The sequence below is a fragment of the Rhinoderma darwinii genome, chromosome 1, assembly GCF_050947455.1.
Source record: "Rhinoderma darwinii isolate aRhiDar2 chromosome 1, aRhiDar2.hap1, whole genome shotgun sequence".
Lineage (NCBI taxonomy): Eukaryota > Metazoa > Chordata > Amphibia > Anura > Rhinodermatidae > Rhinoderma > Rhinoderma darwinii.
This window is the reverse complement of record NC_134687.1, coordinates 252,368,871-252,391,448: the sequence shown is the minus strand read 5'-3', so window position 1 is coordinate 252,391,448 and position 22,578 is coordinate 252,368,871. Positions and strand designations below refer to the sequence as shown.

At 40.6% G+C, this 22,578-nt stretch overlaps 1 protein-coding gene across 1 annotated transcript in view; it reads left to right on the top strand.

The window, feature by feature from the left end:
• The window catches only part of SAFB (scaffold attachment factor B), a 163,590-nt gene that overhangs the window by 24,564 nt on the left and 116,448 nt on the right, over window positions 1–22,578 (top strand). The window contains exons 3-7 of the mRNA XM_075863558.1: window positions 3,292–3,350; window positions 5,576–5,603; window positions 6,265–6,715; window positions 6,994–7,040; window positions 19,238–19,338. Coding sequence (XP_075719673.1) covers window positions 3,292–3,350; window positions 5,576–5,603; window positions 6,265–6,715; window positions 6,994–7,040; window positions 19,238–19,338 — 686 coding nt within the window. The remainder of the gene's footprint in view (window positions 1–3,291; window positions 3,351–5,575; window positions 5,604–6,264; window positions 6,716–6,993; window positions 7,041–19,237; window positions 19,339–22,578) is intronic.

Sequence of the window (22,578 nt, the reverse complement as noted above, 5' to 3'; positions counted from 1 at the left end):
TGAGCCCTGCAGCGTGCCTAAACACCAGTTTACGTCCACAGATATGGCATCGCCATACCCGGGAGAACCTGGTTAATATTTTATGAGGTATTTTTCTTCAGTGGCACAAACTGGGCATAACATGTAGTGCACTAAAATGGCTTATGAGTGGAAAATTTTAATTTTCACTCTGCACCATCCGCTGCACATTAACCCCTTCGCGCACCACGACATAGCATGTCTTACTGTGGGGGGTGATGTATGGAGCGTCTCACGTGAAAAATAAAGTATTTAAAACGGCAAAATCGCTGTTTTTTGGTCACATTCGCTCTACCTAAAAATGTAATAAGTGCTTAAAAAGTTGTATGTACCAACAAAAATGGTACCAATGAAAACAACCGCTCGTCCCTCAATAAATAACCCCTCATACCGCTCTATTGACTGAAAAATAAAGTTATGGCTCTTGGAACGCAGGGAGGAAAAAACTAAAAAGGAAAAGAAAAAAAAAATGGATCAGTCCAGAAAGGGTTAATTACTTTCTAATGAAAAACCATTTATGACCACACGTGGGATATTGGCGTACTCGGGAGAAATTGCTTTGCAAATGTTGGGCAGCTTTTACCCCCTTTATCCTTTGTGAAATTGAAAAAATGCAACATTTTAGTGGAAGAAATGTTGATATTAATTTTTCACAGCCTAATTCTAATAAATCCTGCAAAAGACTTGTGCGGTCTAAATGGCAACTATATCCCTAGATAGATTCTTTAAGTGGTGTAATTTCCACTTTTGGGGGGTTTCCACTGTTTGGCCTCTCAGGGGCTTTGCAATGCGACATGGCACCCAAAAACCATTTCAGCTAAATTTGAGTTCCAAAAGCCAAATAGCGCTCCTTCCCTTCTGAGCCTTGCTGTGGATCCAAACAGCAGTTTATTACCACATATGGCATATTTCCGTAATCGGGAGAAATTGTTTTACAAATGTTGGGGTGCTTTTTCTCCTTTATTCCTTGTAAAAATTAAAAATGGCTACCTTTTTTCAGAAGAAAATTAGATTTTTACCTTTACAGAATAATTTCAATGAATTCAGCAAAACAACTGTGGGGTCAAAATGCTAACTTTACCCCTAGAAAAATTCCTTGATGAGTGTAGTTTCCAAAATGGGGTCACTTTCCGGGGGTTTCCACTATTTTTTGTTCCCTCCAGTGCAATTCAAACGCGACACGGCACTGAAAACTATTCCAGCAAAATCAGAATTTCTAAATCCAAATGGTGCTCCTTCCCTTAGGAGTCCTGCTGTGGGACCAAACAGCAGTTTATTACCACATATGGGGTATTGCTATAATTGGGAGAAATTGCTTTACATATGTTCGGGTGTGTATTCTTTTATTCCTTGAGAAAATTAAAAATTTCTAAGTTTTTTCAGAAAAAAAGTAGATTTTCATCTTCACATACTAATTCAAATAAATTTAGCAAAAAAATTGTGGGTTCAAAATGCTAACTATACCCCTAGATAAATTCCCTGGGGGGGTGTAGTTTCCAAAATGAGGTCACTTTTGGGGGTCTTTATTGTTTTGGCCCCACAAGACCTCTTCAAACTTGACATGGTACCTAAAATATATGCTAAAAAAGAGGCCCCAAAATCCACTAGGTGCTTCTGAGGCCGATGTTTCAGTAAATTGGCGCACTAGGGCCACATGTGGGATATTTCTAGAATCTGGGCAATAAATAAGTTACATTTCTCGGGTAAAACTCTGTGGTATAGAAAAAAATGTATTACAAATGAATTTTGTAAAAAAGAAAAAATGAGAGTTGTAACGGTCGCCTCTACATTGCTTTAATTCCTGTGAAACGCCTAAAGGGTTAAAACACTTTCTGAATGCTGGTTTGAATACCTTGAGGGGTGCAGTTTTCAAAATGGGGTGATTTATGGGGACTTTCTAATATATAAGGCCCTCAAAGCCACTTCAGAACTGAACTGGTCCCTGAAAAAATCAGCTTTTGACATTTTCTTGAAAATATGAGAAATCGCTGCTAAAGTTCTAAGCCTTGTAACGTCCTAGAAAAATAAAAGAATGTTCAAAAAACGATGCCAAACTAAAGTAGACATGTGGGAAATGTTAGAGGCTCTGTCACCAGATTTTGCAACCCCTATCTGCTATTGCAGCAGATCGGCGCTGCAATGTAGATTACAGTAACGTTTTTATTTTTTAAAAACGAGCATTTTTGGCCAAGTTATGACCATTTTTGTAGTTATGCAAATGAGGCTTGCAAAAGTCCAAGTGGGTGTGTTAAAAGTAAAAGTCCAAGTGGGCGTGTATTATGTGCGTACATCGGGGCGTGTTTAATACTTTTACTAGCTGTGCGCTCTGAAGAGAAGTAACATCCTCTTCTCTTCAGAACGCCCAGCATCTGACAGTGCAGATCGTGACGGCCACATCGGCACCAGAGGCTACAGTTGATTCTGCAGCAGCATCAGCGTTTGCAGGTAAGTCGATCTTACCTGCAAACGCTGATGCTGCTGCAGAATCAACTGTAGCCTCTGGTGCCGATGTGGCCGTCACGATGCAGGACCTGTGAGTGACGTCACAGATCTGCACTGTCAGAAGCTGGGCGTTCTGAAGAGAAGAGGATGTTACTTCTCTTCAGAGCGCACAGCTAGTAAAAGTAGTAAAAACGCCCCGATGTACGCACATAATACACGCCCACTTGGACTTTTACTTTAAACACGCCCACTTGGACTTTTGCAAGCCTAATTTGCATAACTACAAAAATGGTCATAACTTGGCCAAAAATGCTCGTTTTTTAAAAATAAAAACGTTACTGTAATCTACATTGCAGCGCCGATCTGCTGCAATAGCAGATAGGGGTTGCAAAATCTGGTGACAGAGCCTCTTTAACTAGTAACTATTTTGTGCGGTATTACTATCTGTTTTACAAGCAGATACATTTACATTTAGAAAAATGCTAATTTTTGAAAATTTTCTCCAAATCTTGGTGTTTTTTACAAATATTGAATTTATCAACCAAATTTTTTCAATAACAAAGTACAATATGTCACGAGAAAACAGTCTCAGAATCGCTTGGATAGGTAAAAGCATTGCGGAGTGATTACCACATAAAGTAACACGTCCGATTTGAAAAATCTGCTTCGTCCTGAAGGCCAAAACAGGCTCAGTCCTGAAGGGGTTAAATTATCTTTTCCAAAATTGATATGGTCAGCAGTCGTTTTGTTACCCATGCTTCCTTTGGTTTAGAGATTGGACTAATGTGTAATTCAGATAATTTTTCAGTTGTTTTGTCTTTTCTTTTACAGTGCAAAAGCAGGAAGAAGTTGATGATAATGGTGTGGAGGATGATTCTGGGGATAGTCAGGTACAATTGGCTCATTTCTTTGTGTTCTAGGAAGGTTCACATATATTCAAGTCCTTTTTATAAAATGAATGGACCTTCACTTTATATAATACTCGATGTGTTGAATGCAATGGTTCTACAAAACAGCATGTATGCAGTTTAAAGGGAGTCTTGCCACAGACCTCTCCTGTCATTAGCCTCCTACACGTCAGCCTCATACACTCCCCTTTACAACGCCCAATTGGTAAAAAATAAAAACACCCCCAGTTGGTCTTTAAGAAACTAATTAGCATAAATCTAAATTTGCTAAAAAATGATCGTTTTTCAAAATAAAAACCACTGCTGTTCTCTACATTACAGCGCCGATCAGACTATGTAGGAGATAGGGCACTTATAATCTAGGTGACAGAGCCTCTTTAAGCCCTGAGGCAGGGCTTAATAGGAGCACAAAGATGGCAGACCCTTCATTAGGCCCCCAGGCTGCCATCGCCACCCCACGATTGCATTGCGGTGCGCGCGATGATCTGTTAGATGAAGAATCAAATCAAGGGTGTGAAGATGAAGAAAGTAAAGATTTAGCTTCAGATGATAGGGAGTCTAAAGAACAAAATACAAACAAGTATAAAGACTTTGAAATGACAGATCTAGATAAAACAAGTGGCCAGAGTAGCCAGACTCAGCCTGATCTTACTGAAAACCGGGATAAACCACTTGATGAAGTGACCAAGAAAAGTGAAGATGTGCAAGAAGAAAGCTCTGCCATAAGAGAGTCCTCTTCAAAAGAGGACGATCAGAAAATGAGGTTTATTGTCTTCTCAGTATTAGAACAAGATTTTTTTTCTTATGTTTTAAACTTTTTTCAAGGAGCTTCTAGATATGCTTTGTGGTGTTAGTCTTTACAATAGTAACTCGGGATATGTTTTGTCCCTTTTTACAGCTAGGCTACATGCACACGTTGATTACTACAGAGAATACAGAGTCTAGAGCCAGTTTGTCAAAGACGTATCAAAAACCTTTTATTTAAATATACAAAACAAAAAACATGTTTAAAAAGATATATATATATGATAGGAGAGAAACTCTAAATATGATCACCATAGAGACACATCAGGAGAGCCAGAGCAATAAATCTCAAACCCCATTACATGGGCTACTATAAGTTTTGAGGTTAATGAAGAGTGTTGTTGTTTCCTATCTATACACATGTAGATACATAATCAGGACATGAAAAGTCCAAGCATAAATGAGCGTAATAGAGGGAAAAAGTGAGCAGTGCCCTAAATCTTCATAAAGTAAGCTACTAGTTCTTACCCATAAGGTATTCTCTAGTGTTTCCAGTGGTCTCTGTGGGCGCCCCGACGCGCGTTTTGCAGTGTCTGCTTCCTCAAGAGGGCACTCTTCATTAACCTCAAAACTTATAGTAGCCCATGTAATGGGGTTTGAGATTTATTGCTCTGGCTCTCCTGATGTGTCTCTATGGTGATCATATTTTGAGTTTTTCTCCTGTCATATATATATATATATCTCTTTTTCAAATATGTTTTTTTGTTTTGTATATTTAAATAAAGGTTTTTGATACTTCTTTGACATAAACTAGCTCTAGACTCTGTATTCTCTGTAGTAATTAATCAATTTTAGAGTTGCCTAAACAATATATAAAGGGGGGATGTTCTTTGGAACAATACCTAGCCCAGTAATATTTCTGTATCTGGAGGTTATTAATTAGAATACATGCACACGTTGCGTATTTTCCTAAGAAAAATACGAACCAATACTGCAGCAATACGCAGGAAATTTGCAGGTTAAAAACGCACCTAATTGTGTGATTTGTCACGATAATGGTGTGTTTTTGTGGCGCGTTTTCATGCTGCAGGTTTTGGGGCGATTTTTTTCACAGCACTAGGGAGATAAAATTCGTAAGTGGAAACGCAAGATAAATTGACATGCTGCGGATCTTAAAATCTGCACTGCAGGTCAATTTCTGTTCCAAAACATACTGCAGTGTGTACATGAGATTTCCTGGAATCTCTGACTACGACTGCTTATTACGTGCGGTTTTGCATATAGTGTCCATTAGTTGCTCAAATCCAAAGTATCCCTTTGGACTGTGGCTGTAGTTAACACCGGTTTATTCGTCTCTAGCCTGTATTGGAGAATAGCATATACATTGTAAGTCTCTCATAGTTTTTCATTTGGTTTACATTTACTAAAATCAATAAAACTAGAACTTTTGTTTCCTGCCACAGGAGAATGAAGAAACCAGTCCGGATCAAGGTATTGCCTAAATTATATTTTTCTACAAGTTTATCAATTTATTCTCTCTATTCTGCCCAGTTACATTGCACACAGTTCTGTAGAGGCATGGGCCACAGAGATTGGAAAAGTAAATTGCCAGCTCTGTGGAATTTTGTTTGCTTAAAATGACCTGAATTTCATAGATCTGGTGATGATCAGATGTTTGGTTACAATGAAATTTAAGTCCTCAGATGCAAGAAGATGAAAGTAATTTTGGAGTACCCTACTTTTTCCTTTTGGGATATGCGTTGGCTCATTGCATGTCTTGCATTCCGGATCTTTTGTAAGATGACCTATTTCTCAGAAATTTGGAATGATGTTTCCCATTGAAATCCTACAATATATTAATGGACGAATTGAAGCCTAAAGAAGACAGAATTTCTTCATAAAGTCAAAGCGTGAATTCAAGAGACAACATGAATTTTAGGCCGCTTTCATGCTTGCAGCATTTTAATTTTGCCAGCATTCAGTGATTAGTCTTACATGCATTGGGCTCAGTAAGCACATACAGCATGAAGCAACTTTCCAATCTCTGTTGTGTTCTAATTCGGCAGCTATGCCAGTTCCACATTTGTGTTTTTTTTTTTTTTTTTTTTCATGGTGATTAAATTGTGCCGTTCTATTCCTATTAAATCTATAGAAAATGAGAAAGTGCTCGAGATATTGGGGGAAAATGATAAATGTGAACAGCTTAAAGAAGAGGTTCCAGAAGTGCAAGTTTCAGTTGATCAAGAGGACAGTTGTGTTGAACCAGAAAAGCCCAAGGAGGAAGAAGAGGTTTTTGTGACAATTGAATCTGCAGACAGCACCTTGGATTTAGATGAAGAATCAAATCAAGGGTGTGAAGATGAAGAAAGTAAAGATTTAGCTTCAGATGATAGGGAGTCTAAAGAACAAAATACAAACAAGTATAAAGACTTTGAAATGACAGATCTAGATAAAACAAGTGGCCAGAGTAGCCAGACTCAGCCTGATCTTACTGAAAACCGGGATAAACCACTTGATGGTGAAGTGACCAAGAAAAGTGAAGATGTGCAAGAAAGCTCTGCCATAAGAGAGTCCTCTTCAAAAGAGGACGATCAGAAAATGAGGTTTGTTGTCTTCTCAGTATTAGAACAAGATTTATTTTTATTTTTTAAACTTTTTTTTCTTAAGGAGTTTCTAGATATGGTTTGTGGTTAGTCTTTACAATAGTAACTCGGGATATGCTAACTTTCCACTCGGTCTTGATTTAGATGATCTATTATGATTATTCTGAAATATACTGTGCATGTAGTTTTTCTCAAATCCCTTTGACCGTTTCTAAATGGTAGGTATTGAAAATATGAGTTCCCTATGTTATTGTTCACTAATGGCATTTTTTCTTTAGTTCGGCTGATGAAAAACCTGATAAAAGCATCACAAAAGATGAGAAAGGTATGTATTATCTTGAATGCTAAAAAAAGGGACACTACCATCAAAGGCGTATTTCTTTTATATATTTTTTTTAACTTCATATTCATGGAGAACAATTGTTTTTAGATTTTTTTTTGGGGCTTTTTCTTTGTCAATTTCGGCAGTACTATTCAATTAAAAATTCATTACAAAATATTGTCCTCCTATAGCAATGAGCACAAAAGAGTTAAACACCCTGAATGACTAAAGGCCCTATTAGACTGGCCAATTATGGCCAGTGCAGCGAGCGCCGATCGAGACGGCTATTTGATTGGCGCTCATTTACTCCTGTCACAAGGATCGCTCGTCCCCATGCATTATTATTGTCGGCAGCGTGTCTCCCTGTTTACACAGGGAGATGTGCTGCCGGCAATGATATTTTAACTTTTTTAAAACTATACGATCAGGAGATGAACGAACGTTTGATCATTCATCTGCTGATCGCTACCCTGTTTACACATGGCAATTATCGTCAACGAGCGTTCTATGAACGATCGTTTTCCCAATAATTGCCCGGTGTAAAACCCCCTTAAATTTTGTCAGTTTACAATCTGCTGCCAAGTTAAGTGGTAATCTCCAAGCTAGTTTAACCCCTTCCCGACATCAGCCGTATATATACGGCACTGTCGGGCAGGGCTACCCGCAAAGCGCAGTACCATTATGTCGCGGTGATAGTACGGGCTCAGGAGCTGAGCCCGCACCATAACCGCCGGGTGCCATCTGAATGTTACTGCTGGCACCCTGATGTAACGGCCAGGACCGGAGTTAGCATCCTATCTGGCCGTTTTACCCCTCAGATGCTGCGTTCAATGGAGATCGCAGCATGTGAGGGTTTTTAGCCACTGGCACCCCACCAATGTGATCGCTGGGTTGCCGGTGGCTGCAATGGCAACCGGAGGCCTAATACTGGCCGCCTGGTCAGCCAGCAACGGAAGCCTCCTATGCCCCGCTTGCCTGCAGGGCCTAAAAGTCTTTTGGTACCATCGGCAAGAGTGCGCCGGCTCAGCTTACGGCTCATAAGCTGAGCCGTGGGTGTCCGCTGTATGCAACAGTAGACACCCCGCTGTAACGGAAGGAATCGGAGCTAGCTCCGATTCCGGTCATTAACTCCTTAGATGCAGCGATCCAAAGCGATCGCTGCATCTTAGTGGTTTGTAGCAATGGCAAGGATGCCGACTACTACTATGGCAACAGGAGGCTTAACAATGGCTTCTTGTCTGCAATTACGGAAGCCGATTTAGGCCCGACCGGAGCCTGATCGGCTTGCTGTCAGTGAACAACTGACAGTTCTATTAGATTGCACTACATAGGTAGTGCAATGTATTAGAACATCAGTCAAACAGTTGGACCTTCAAGTCCCCTAGTGGGACTAAACAAAAGTGTAAAAATAAAAGTTGTAAAAGATAAAATTAAGTTTCAAGTAATAAATCACAATCACCCTTTTTCCCTTATCAAGTAATTTATTATTGAAAAAAAATAAAAATCAAACCATACGTATTTATTATTGCCGTGTCTGTAACGACCTGAACTATAAAAAAATATTTGTCCCGCGCAGTGAACGCCGTGAAAAAAACACTAAAAATACTGCCAGAATTGCTGGTTTTTGCTCACTTTTGTCTTCCAAAAATTGAAATAAAGTGATAAAAAAAAAGTTCTTTTATTGCGCAAAAAGCTGTAAAACATAAAAAAGTGCTAGAAATTTGGTATCGCCGGAATCGTGCTTACCCACAGAATGAAGTTAACATGTAGTTTGACGCAGGGTGAAAGCTATATAAAAAAAACTAAAAGAATTGCACTTCTCTCCACAACTCCCACTTGGTCAAAAAGTAAAACACACCCAGTTGTCCATGAAGAAAGTAGCCTAAAGCTAATATAGGTCATAACTCCGTCAAAAATGATTGTTTTTCGAATTAAAAAACACTGCTGTAATCTACATTACAGCGCCGATCCCATAATGTACAAGAAAGAGCACTTATGTGGCGACAGAGCCTCTTTAAATAATGAATGTTTCGAGCAAATTTTGCCAGTAACATAAAGTCCAATATGTCACGAGAAAACAATCTCGGAATCACTTGAATAGGTAAAAGCATTCCGAAGTATTACCACAAGTGAAACATGTCAGATTTGAAAAATGAGGCTCTGTCAGGAAGGTCAAAAGTGGCCAAAGAGGGAAAGGGTTAAGAAAAATAAATGAGTTTTAAGTAATAAAAACAATCGTCCTGATTCCCTGATCAAGTCCTTTTATAATTAGAAAAAAATGAAGAAAAAAAACTTATATCCCGTAATCATGTTTTAAGTACGGGACAGTAGTTCCACGGAGAGGCAGGGACTCCTAGAATCGTACATAACTATGATGCTAGGAGCCCGGCTCCCTACAGTGTGTTCGGTCCGGGACTTGCGGCCGAAATATGTTCCGTCCTTTACGGACGTAACATGCTCGCGTGAACCCAGCCTTAGGTCACTACTTCCGCCTCTTTCTATTCAAGAAACCCAATTTATCCAACTTGATAATTATAAATCTCAAACAGATTTATAGCTTACCACAAATTCAAAATGGTGTTCTAAAATCCTCAATACCTCTAATAGGTCAAGGTTTTATGATGGCTACAATAGAACTACAGGATGCCTACTATCACATCCCTATCCATCAGAGATATCAAAAATTCCTACGGTTTGCCATACTGGAAAATCAAAAAGTAGTGGATTACCAGTTCAGGGCCCTCCCATTTGGGATATCATCCGCTACCAGTATATTCTCAAAAGTGATGAGGGAGAATAGTGGCCTTTTTCAGGCTTCAAGGTTTTCAGATCATTCCTTATTTATATTACCTTCTCTTAGTCCTCTCCAATGCTACTTGCCTAAAAAAATCATATCACCCAGACACAGTAGATTCTGAGTTGGATTATAAATATAAAAAAAACTAAACCTGTTCCCTTCAAAAAGGGATTCCCACATACAAATGTCTTTCCTCCCACAGGAGAAGATAATTTTGTTAAAACAAAAAATAACTTGCCTACTACAACAGAGGCGAGTATCCATAAGGATGGCGACATCAGTCCTAGGGTCCATGACCTCTTGTATTCAGGCAGTATCATGGTCTCAAGCTCACTCTAGATAGTTGGAAGACCTAATATCACAGTGGAACAGATTTCATTTCTTCCTAGACAGAAAGATCTTACTGACAAGGTCAGTAAAAATCTCTCTCCGGTGGTGGTTAAAGACCAACAATCTTAAAAGGGGAATCCGTTGGCACCATTATCCGGTGAAAACTAGGACTACGGATGCGATCAAGAGGATGGAGAGCAACACTAGATCGAGGATCTTTTCAGGGAGTTTGGCCAAAGCAAATAAGTCATCACTCGTCAAACTTCAGAGAATTAAAAGCAGTTCTGGAATCCCTGGGGGTAACAGAACATCTTACCCAAATTCTCCTGTGAGAATTTATTCGGACAATATGATAACACTTGCAAACCTGAGACATCAGGGAGGCACCAGACCGAAAAACCTGGAGATCCTAGCGGGCCAAATATTTTCTTTGGCAGAGCCTCGACTATTATCCCTCTCCGCTCTCCACCTCAAAGGCTCCTCCAACATCCAGGCAGATTTATTAAGTCTGAAGGTCTTCGATCCAACCGAGTGGTGCCTAAAACAAGAAGTCTACCTCCACATAACCTAAAAATGTGTATCTCTGGAAGTGGACTTATTCGCATATCAGAAAAACTCAAACTCCTATTTTTTTCCCTAAATCCAAGGGAAAAGAGTTAAGAGCATTGGTTCACAACTGGAGATTCCAACTGGCTTATGCTTTTCCTCTGATCCCCTTAATACCAAAGACCTTACAAAAGATCAGGATAGGGAAAACAATGGTGGTATTAATTGCCCCCCCCCCCCCCCCTGGCCAAAAAGGGCCTAGTTTGGACTATTTAAACAGTCTAAAAATAGCAGAACCATGGATACTACCAATTTGTCAGGATCTCCTACATCAGGGACCAATCCTTTATACAGACCCTCAAAAGCTTCAACTAGCAGCTTGGCTTCTTAAGCCTCCATCCTAAAATCAAAAGGATTTTCGGAAGCCGTAATAAATACGCTACAATAGAGTAGAAAAGAAGTGACCAATGCAATCTTTCCTAGTGTGGGGATGAGAAACCTAATAGTCTTCTTCCCAACATAGCAAAAATTCTGGACTTCATTCAAGCAGGTCTTGAGAGGGGTTTAAAACCAAGTACGCTAAAAGTACAGATATCTGCACTAAGCTCATATTTCGATCAGGATATTTCTTCCCTTAGATGGATCAAAAGATTTTTCGTAGGGGCCTACAGGCTATCGCTAAAGAAGAAGATTCTAGTCCCCACCTGGGACCTAAATATTGTGTTAAATGGACTAACTTTACCCCCATTATCTCTATGTATCTCTTACTGAAATTAGGAGACTATCTTGGAAAGCGGCTCTTCTAGTGGCCATTACTACGGCACGCCGAGTAGGAGAAATTCAAGCCCTCTCCATAAGAAAACCTTATCTGATAATTATGGAAGACAGAATAATTTTTCGTCCAGATCCCACTTATTTTTTTTTACCAAAAGTATCAGAATTTCACATTTCCCAGGACATTGTACTCCCATCCTTTTGTCAAAATCCGAAGAATAAAAAGGAAGAGAAGTTCCACTCATTAGATGTATGCAAAATTGTACGAATAAAGGCAAAAAAGCTTCCAAACGACCATTGCAAATTGGATTAAGAAAGCAATCCTAGAAACGTATCCGATCCAAATTCTAAAATCTCACTCCACTAGAGCAATGTCTGCATCTTGGGTGGAAAAAGGCGATGCTACTTTGGACCAGATCTGCAAAGGAGCTAGTTGGTCTTCCGTCCATACATACAAGAACCACTACAGACTCCCCAAGTAGTTTTCATTTGTTACCCACCATGACAGCACCACAGGAGAGTTAAGTGAGAAAATAGAAATAGACGTACCGGTAATTTGGTTTCTATGAAACACTCCATGACGGCACTCTGAATTCCCCCCCCCCCCCCGTATTCTTATTTACAAGTGATCAATGTGATTATGAAGGAATAAGTATGTTGAATCACTGCCATATGTTAATTTGAAATACACCGGGAATGGACTGTTTTACCTCTTTTTTGTGTTTTGACCTGTCCCAATTAGGGTCGAGGACCGTACCTCCTGTGGTGCTCTCATGGAGGGTTTCATAGAAACCGAATTACCAGTACATCTAATTCTAGAGGTGTTTTTTTTTTTTTTTTAGAAAAGAGTATTTTTACTGTCGGAAAGTAGTAAAATGTAAAAAAAAGATATCAATTTGGTATCGCTGTAATCGTATCGACCCACAGAATAAAGTTAACGTGTTGTTCATACTGTGAACACTATAAAGAAGAAACATAACCGTGCTAGAATTGCTGGTTTTTGGTTTCCTCGTTCCCCAAAAAATGGAATAAATAGTGAGAAGAAAAAAAAAAACATTGCATATACCCCAAAATGGAACGAATAAAAATTACAGCTCGTTCCACAAAAAACAAGCCCTCACACAGCGAAATAAATAATGCGTTATAACTCTCAGAACGCAATTATGCTAAATGATGGCCCTAGTTTTTTAGGTCCAGTAGTTTTTCACTAAAAACCCCACATCCTCATTTGCTAGACCCCTCAGGTGGACCCTGTAGATGCAGCGGAGATGAGGAAACTTTAGGGCCTTATAGGGCTAGTGAAGAAGTCAAAGATTAGGCAATACTGGAGCGCAGATACTTTGTATAATACCCAAAAAGCCGGCCTGTGCATAAAGGATTGGTTCAAAGCGTACCACACCAATCCATGGATTATTAATTATAATATTCATTCACACTATTATTACATCATCCTATTATGCCCTGATGTACTCCGCCCATCTTACGTGTACCCGGATGTACTCCACCCCAGCTTACATATGCCCCCACATTATAAGCTGAAATACCAGTAAAACCTCAAACAAAACTACTACCAAGCAAAATCTGTGCTCCAAAAGCCATATGGCATTCCTTCTGAGCCTGACCGTATGCCAAAACAACAGTTTATGACCACATATGGGGTATTACTGTATTCTGGAGAAACCGCTTAACAATTTATGGAGTGTCTCTCTCCAGTGGCACGAGCTGGGCACAACATACTAGTCACTGAAATGGCATATCAGTGGAAAAATGGCAATTTTCAATCTCCAACATCCACTGTGCACTAGTTTCTGAAAAACACTCGTGGGGTCAAAATGCTCACAATACCTCTAGATAAATTTCTTCAGGGATGTAGTTTCCAAAATGGGGTAATGTTTCAGGGCTTTCCACTGTACTGGTACCTTAGCTCAATGCAACATGGTGTCCGAAAACTAATTTTGTAAAATCTCCACTCCAAAAACCAAATTCCGCTCCTTACCTTTTAGAGCTTTGCTGTGTGTCCAAATAGAAGTTAATGACCACATGAGGGGTATTGCCAAATTCGGGAGAAATTGCTTTACAAATGTTGGGCGGCTTTTTCTCCTTTATCCATAGTGAAAATGAAAAAATGCTACATTTTAGTGGCTAAAATGTGATACTAATTTTTAGGCCTTATTCCAATAAATTCTGCAAAAAACCTATGGGGTCTAAATCCTCACTGTACCACTAGATAAATTCCTTAACCCCTTCCTGTTCTTGGACATACTATTAGGTCATGGTAACTGTATCGTTTTTGCTCCATGACCTAATCGTACGTCACGGGAGGAACGGCCGTTTCGGCCGTCCTTCCACATACACATACAGGAGCTGTGACTGCTGCTATATCATACAGCAGTTGCTGCAGCTCCTTTAGCGGGGATCAATCGCGGTGTGTCCGCTGATTATCCCCCTTAGAAGCCGCGCTCAATAGCTTTCGCGGCTTCTCAGGCGTTAAACTACCATTGACGGCCCGCTACGTTATAGCGGACAGTGATGGTTGCTATGGCAACCGTACTCCTAATAATGGTGTCCGACTATGCCATCTACGGAAGTCTAGTGGGTCCTGACAACTTGCTGTCAGTGAGTAGCTGACGTGTCTAATACGCTGCAATACGCATGTAGTGCAGTATATTAGAATAGTAATCACGGCCTCCTGCCCTCAAGTCCCCTAGTGCGACAAATTAAAAAAGATTTTAAAAAAAGTTGTGTAAAAATAAGTTTTAAATGTAGAAATTCCCATCTTTCCCCTTTATCAGTCCTTTTATTATTAATAAAAATAAACTATACATAATTGGTATTGCCGCGTCCGTAACTGCCTGAACTACAAAAGTATATTATCTATCCCGCGTGGTGAGCGCCCTATAAGAAAATGATAATAAACCATGCTAGAAAGACCATTTTTTTTGGTCACTTCACCTCCAAAAAAAATTAATAAAAAGAGATCAAGAAGTTACATCTACCTAAAAATGGAACTGATAGAAACTACAGTTCACAACGCAAAAAAACAAGCCCTCACACTGCTTTCTTGATGGAAAAATAAAACCGTTATGGCTCTTAAAATATGGCAAAACAAAAAGTTTATTTTTTATAAAAAGTATTTTATTGTGCAAACGCTATAAGACATAAAAACCCATAAACATAAGTTATCGCCGTAATCGTATTGACCCGCAAAATTAAGTGAATGTCATTTATAGCGCACGGTGAACGCTGTGAAAAAAAAAAAAAAGGAATACAAAAAATTGTAGAATTGCTGGTTTTTTTTTTTTTTTTTTAGTCACCATGCCTCTTAAAAATAAAATAAAAACTGATCAAAAAGTCGCAATCACCCTATAAAAACTATATTGAATTCCTCAAGGGGTCTAGTTTCCAAAATGGGGTTACGTTTAAGAGGTTTCCCCTGTACTGGTACCTCAGAAGCTCCTCAAATGCGACATGGCACCCAGAAACCAATCCAGCAAAATCTATATGCCAAATCACTCCTGCAGTTCTGAGCTCTGCCATTTGTCCAAGCAGCAGTTTATGACCACATAGGGTATTGCCGTAACCGGGAGAAATTGCTTTACAAATGTTGGGTTGCTTTTCCTTTTTATTCCCTGTCAAAATTAAAAATGTGTATCTTTTATCGGAAAAATTTGATTTTCAATTGCACAGCCCAATTCCACAAAATGCAGCAAATAACCTGTGGGATCTTAATGCCCACTATAGCCCTCCGTGTTCTTTGAGGGGTGTAGTTTGCCAAATAGGGTCACATTTGGGGGATTTCCACTGTTTTGGCACCGCAAGACCTCTTCAAACCGGACATGGTGTGTAATAAAAAGGAGGCCTCAAAAGCCTCTAGGTGTTCCTTTGCTGCTGAGGCCGGTGATGGAATATTTCTCAAAACTGCAGAATCTGGGCAATAAGTATCGAGTTGCATTTCTCTGGTAAAACCTTCTGTTTTACAGAAAAAAATGGAATGAAAAGGATTTTCTGACAAAAAAAAAAAAATTTTTAAATTTCACCTACTTTGCTTTAAATTCCTGTGAAACACCTAAAGGGTTGTTAAACTTTCTAAATTCTGTTTTGAATACTTTGAGGGGTTTAGCTTCTAGAATGTGGTATTTTATGGGTGTTTCTAATATATAAGCCCCTCAAAGCTGCTTCAGAACTGAACTGGTCCCTACAAAAAAAGTATTTAAATTTCATTCAAAATATGAGAAATTTCTGCTTCTGTTCCAAGCCGTGTAACGTCCTAGAAAAATAAAAGAATGTTAAAAAAAAAAATGATGCCAACCTAAAGTAGACATATGGGGAATGTAAACTAGTAACTGTTTTGGGTGGTATAACCCTGTGTCTTACAAGCAGATGCATTTAAATTTAGGAAAATGATATATTTTCCACATTTTCTCTAAATTTTGCTATTTTTCGCAAATAAACACTGAATATATCGACCAAATTTTACCACCAACATAAAGCCTAATATCTCGCGAGAAAACCATCTCAGAATCACTTGGATAGGTTTAAGCATTCCGAAGTGATTACCACATTAAGTGAAATATGTCAGATTTGAAAAATGGGCTCTGAGCCTTAAGGCCAAAACAAGGCTGCGTCCTTAAGGTGTGTAGTTTCCCACATGGGGTCACTTGGGGGGGGTTCCTACTGTTTTTACCCAGCAGGGGCTTTTGAAATTTGACATGGCACCTGAAAACGATTACAGCTCAATTTGAGCTCCAAGTGGTGCTCCTTCCCTTTTGAGCCCTGCAGTGTGTCCAAACAGCAGTTTATGAGCACTTATGGGGTATTTCCGTAATCGGGAGAAGTAGTTTTTCAAATGTTGGGGTGCTTTTTTGTTTTTCCCTTTTTATTCCTTGTAAAAATTAAAAATGACCATGTTTTATAAGAAAAGAAATGTAGCTTTTCATGGCCTAATTCCACTAAATAATGCAAAAAAAACTGGGGGTTTTAAATACTCACTATACCCCTCGATAAATTAAGGGGTGTAGTTTCCCAAATCATCCACTGTTCCACTGATTTGGAAATGTTACATAGCGCCACAAACCATTCCAGCAAAATTTGAGCTCCAAAAGCCAAATGGTGCTCCTTACCTTCTAAGCCATTCCGTTGGTCCAAACAGAAGTTTATTGCCACAATCTTAGCTAAAACTAAATTTTATTAGAAAAAAAACTTATATTTTCATTTTCCCAGCCTAATTCCACTAAAGTCATCAAAAAAACCTATGCGGTCAAAATGCTTACTGTACCCCTCGATAAATTACTTAAGGGGTGTAGTTTGCCAAATTGTATCTGGGAGTGTTTCCACTGTTTTAGGCCTGATGCACACGAACGTAAAAACGCCCGTAATTACGGGCTCTTAGATTTCTATTGGCCACGGGTACCTCCCCGTATGCTTACGGCAAGCTGACCATGCCGTTGAAAAATATAGAACATGTCCTATTTCAGGCCGTAATAACGGCACGAGCAGGCCCATAGAAGTCTATGGGGCTCCCGTAATTACCGGTGGCTACGTGTGTGCACCCGTAATTACGGGAGCGTTGCTAGGCGATGTCAGGGGATAGTCACTGTCCAGGGTGCTGAAAGAGTTAAACGATCGGCAGTAACTCTTTCAGCACCCTGGACACTGGCTACCGACCACAATATAGATCAAAGTGTAATAAAAAAACGTTCATACTTACCCAGAGCTCCCTGCTTCTTCCTCCTGAGATGACGTTTCAGCCCATGTGACCGCTATAGCCAATCACAGGCTGCAGCGGTCACATGGACTGCCGCGTCATCCAGGGATGTCGGGCTAGATGTCGAAAGCGGGACGCGTCACCAAGACAACGGCCGGGTAAGTATGAATTTCTTTTACTGCGGAAAGGGCTGCCCCTTCTCTCTATCCTGCACTGATGAGAGAAGGGCTGCCGATTAGTGCAGTGCAATTTTGCAGCGAAAACGTGCCCGTAAATACGGGTGGAATACTGGTGACACCGGACCCGTATTTACGGGAGGAAAAAAATAAGTTTGTGTGCATGAGGCCTTAGTTCTTCAAACCTGACATTTGTGCCTAAAATATATTCTCGTGAAAAGAAGGCCCCAAAGTCCTCTAGGGGTACCTTGGCTTCTGGGGCCTGTTTCAGTCCATTAGCACACTAGGCCCACATGTGGGATATTTATAAAAACTGCAGAATCGTGTACAATAGCTCGGACATTAAGGCCTAAAATAGGCTTGCCACTAAGGGGTTAATGACAAATAATTTTTTTGTTTTTCTATAGTCTCATTTACGGCATTCGCGCAGGTTTAATAATGTAATCGGTTTTATAGTTGGTTTTTACAGACGCGTCAATACCATGACCTTGCCGGCATTCACTTAAGACAGACCTGGGAACCTTTGTTGGACTCCTCGACTGCCATAAAAACAATCAGCGGGTTTGCCGATTAGGTGAGAGAAGGGAGCCTCCTCCCTCTCAAACCACTTGGATGCGGCTATCGCTATTGACAGTGGGTGGTATCGATGCTGACTTAGATCCTGCCCGCTAGAGTAGGTGCTTGGCTCTTTTTAGAAAGCCTGACACCCGCTCTAGCCGGCACGAGACATCTGTGCCAGACTTATGTCATAGTGCCACCTTTTCACGGCTATGGGGTATAAGTTTTATTGGCCACCTTTGTGGAGGGTGATCAATATTTTGTGTAGCTTCTCACTCCTGTAGTTGGACAAAGCTATACTCCTACCCTAATGTGACAATTGGTGGGGGTCTTCCTGCTGTCACTTGCAGCTTACCCCCTCCCAACCAGTGTGCTGCGCTCTGAATGTTGCACCTAGAATTTTGTACATGGTATAATTATGTAATAAAAGCTAAGATTTTGGGCTTTAATTTGATACCATCTAATCTCTATCCCTTATTATTTAGCCACGGCAAGTGTTAAAATAGTATCTGCATTTTCCAAATACTTTTGATATGTCATAGCGAGATTAAAATATTTGATCAGTTGGGGTCCAGATGCTGAAAACAGTCACTGAGACGAAGGGGCAAAAGCGCTCTGCGCCTTGCACTTTAGTCTGGATCGGCGTTCCTCATTTATGCTGGAGATAGGTTTGTGAGCCCCTTCTTCAGCATAACAAAGAACGCCGATCACAGCCGAGGTTGCTCAGCTAAACCCTTCTGCACCTTTGCTTTGGCAATGGTGGGGGTCTCAGCACCCGGACCCCAACGATCAAAACTTCTGATATGTCTCGGACATATCAAAAGTTTTTTGACAGTGCATTTACTCTTCGTCATCATGTCTTGCATAAGTCCTTTTCAGTGAAAATTATTGTCCTATTCTTAGTTATGAGTTATTTTTTTACTAGTTTTAAGATAAGCTCCAAGCTGCATTCACATTGTTGTAACATGGCTCTGCTCAGGAGCTGTGATCACCAGGTTTGAGATCAAATCCAATCTGGACAAAGCAGGTAAACCTTTCCCATTTTTTTACATACGGTAAACGTGCGGCAGTCTGTGCCAACTGAAGATGACTATATGTGAAATATCCTTGGGGTTTGAATTTTTTTTTTTTGTGCCTGGCCTCTTCCGATTCAGTTATAACTGTGTATTATGCAGTCGCTCTTAATTTAGTTACATAATATTTAGCTCACTGTGCTCCCTAAGCAGAGGTACTGTTTTATATATCAGTTAGTGTGCCATTTGTTTTTCAATTTATGCATGGCTTATTATTGAGACATGACTTTATTTGATGCCAGGACAAATTGACGCCATCTCTGGTAGAAATTTGTGGGTGAGTGGACTTTCATCTACCACAAGAGCAACAGACTTGAAGAACCTGTTCAGCAAGTATGGGAAGGTATAGTATTTTAATATTTTATGTATTTGTTTTGTTTTTTTTTTTAGATCCAAATGTTACAAACTTGTATAGTTCTCTAATACCCTGTTCAAGTGCATTGAAGACATTTTCCCCTAATATTAATCCGAAAGCAAATAACCGTTAAATTGGAATGTTATTTTGTGTTTTGCCTACTATTCTAGACGGTTGTTGGAAACCTGCCTTACCTTTCTCTTTGTTTAATATATTTTTGGAAAAAATGAAACGCATTCTGGGTGAAGGGGGGGATGTTCAGGGCAGATTTACTCCACTTTGTATTTCTCATTAAAGGGGCATTTGCAACTCCACATTTGAGGCAAATCTGCAGGATATGCCATAAATGTGCGATAGGTGGGTGTTCCACTTTTGCATTATCCTGAAATTTTTACGTTCTGTTACTATTTTGTTCCCTAGTTTAGGGCTCAGCTGTAGCTTTGTGAGCATGTCCTTTCTATAAAAAAAAAACAAAAAAACTTCTGTATCCCTTGGTTTCTGCTGAAAGGATGTTTTCATGCAGACACGCACATTTATACAACTGAAGTCTAAGAAATATTGGCTTATGGACTCCATTTTTTTTTTTAAAATAAAGCAAGAAAATGGGACACAGGTTTGACAGTCTCCCTGTGTTCCCTCCTTGGTGGGCACATGGTAACCTATTGTAAGTGCACCGTTGTCCAACCTGCCTATGAAAAAAAAAAAGTGGGACAAGAGCGTCAGCTCCTCTCACCCACCAGCCTAAGGAGCACCTCTAACACTTTTCCCGCCAGTATCCCCTTAGTAAAGGATGTAACACTGAGTGGGGGTGGCTTCTACTGGTTGTTTCATCTGGGAGATTGTTCTCCCTCCCTTCCAATCGCGCTCCAGTACACTCTTTCTCCGTCCCCTCATCGGGAATCCGCCTTCTCTGATTGGCCGGTCTCCTCACATGACCGCAAGCTGCTAATCTTAGCACTCCTTGGGCAGAGCCTTTTGTTTCCTCGCTCTCTCCTCCAATTGGACAGGCGCAACTGGGGACACAGGACCTCCTGACCAGTGCTGCTACATTTTTGCCTCAGGAAGGATATCAGGCACTCTGAAACTGGGTAGGACTGGCCCTTGACCTTTTTATACTTTCCCTACAGGTGCCCTGAGCTTACTTCCTGTAGGAGTGTGTTCTTATCCTAGCAGAATTCGGTAAAGGCAGCCATTACTCCCTACGGAGCAGTATATTTTGCTGGCAGTCCTGAGTGGTTCTATTGCTTTCTTCACTCCCACTACTACAGTGTGTGGTTTAGTAACCCCTTCTATTGCCATGTCTGACCCTAAGGGAGAACTCTCATGCCAGGCAACCTTTGCAATTTATTATGCATGTTACAAGTGCAATACTAAATTTCCTTGTGGTCAGGCTACTTCCTTATGCGGTGCATGCCGTCCATGTCATCTTCTCGTGGCAGACCCTGAAGCGAACCAGGTCAACTCGCCTGCCTTCGCTTTCACCATCCTTCTGTTTAACTTACCCCACCAAAAGACGTTTTGTCTGAGGGTGAATGGTCTGATTCTGACTCCGTTTCAGTTGGTAAGGGTTAAAACCGTCCTTCCCACCTCAGTGGGGGTTCGTCTTTCACATCACTAATTCTGCACCTTCCCCGTTAACTGACTCCATTACCTTTCTTCAGCCTCATCGTTCCCAAGCGATCTTTCCAGCCCATTCGGAACTTGAAGGTGTTGTTTTTAAGGAATTAGAAACGTCCGGACAAGAAGTTTCCTCACTTTAGCCATCTGGATGTTTTCCACCCTCTTCAAGAAAGGAGTTAATCCGAATGGCTTGGGTCTCCGGTGGTGGATCCTCCTGTTTCTCATTTAGCCAAGGCTACTACTTTGCCTATGGCAGACTCCGCTTCCTTCACAGATCCTCTGGATCACCGTGTGGACTCCTTTGCTAAAACTACTGTTGAGGCTTCCGCTAGATCAGTCTCCCGATTTTTGCTTTTAACTGGGTTAGCAGAGCGATCACTGAATGGGCGTACAAACTCGGTCATGGCCTTCTCTCTGTCCGTCCTTCAGAGGAACTGGTGGTTGTTTCATCTGATTTCCAATGTGTCCAAGTATGTGTGTGAGGCTGCCTGTCTGGTGGCTTAGGCCTTGGCCTCTTCTTTTGCTAGCTGCAGGACTATCTGGCTTAAAGCTTGGTCTGCTGATCAAGCTTCCAAGTGGTCCCTCACTGCGTAAGCTTTTGCATGTACATGTCTCTTTAGACCTATATTGGCCAAGATTATCTCAGAGGCTACAGATGGCAAGAGCTCCCAATTTTCATTAAAACCGGTTCAAACTAATTCTGTTCGAAAAGATGATGGGTCCTCGTTTTCAGACCCTTCGTTGCTTCTCAGACACCACGTCTTCCAGACTACAATCTCGCCAGGATCAGGAAGCCAAACCTTCTTTCTGGCGACCCTGGCCTCTACCTGCGAGGGCTGGAGCCGGTAAGTCCACTTTCGCCTGAAGATGCGCCCCATTCCTCTCAGGTGGGGAGCAGGCTTCTTCACTTCAAGGACATCTGGCTCTCACGTTTGGATGCCAGGGTTTGGGAGGTGGTGTCCTCCGGATACATGATCAAATTTATCAGTCTTCCTTCAGAGCGTTTCTTTCAGTGCGCTGTTCCACCATGCCCCTCAAGGGGGTCCACCCCCCTTTTTTTTTTTTTATTGATTGATTCTCGCCCCCTTGAAGGAGCAATTCTTCTGGTACCCTCGAATCATCAAAGGTTTCGGGGTTTCTATTCCAACTTTTGTCAGGCCGATAAAAGGGTGGCTCGGTTTGGTCCATCCTGGACCTCCAAGCGCCTATTTAAGTTCGTTATTTTCGGATGGAATCTCCAGGCTGTCATTGCTTCCATGGAACAGGGGGAAATTTCTCTTTTTCAGCTTCAGTTGGATTGTCAACCCATAGAAATCTTTAAAGGGAATGTGTCGTTAGAATTTTTTTGTTTTTTAGTTAAACATTTAGTATATAAATTAGACATTGTTCTAATTTTTTTATTTTTTTTCACAAGTGAGACGGCGTACACCATCTCTATGGGGATGTATGTGCCGTATTCCATCTCTGTATGTGTCGTTAATCGACACATACAGAGATGAAAAAAAAAAATGGCAGCCCCCATAGTGAGGTAAAAGTTAGAAGAAAGAAAAAAGTAAAACACAAACACACAAAATGTATTTTAATAACACTAAAAGCTAATTTTATATA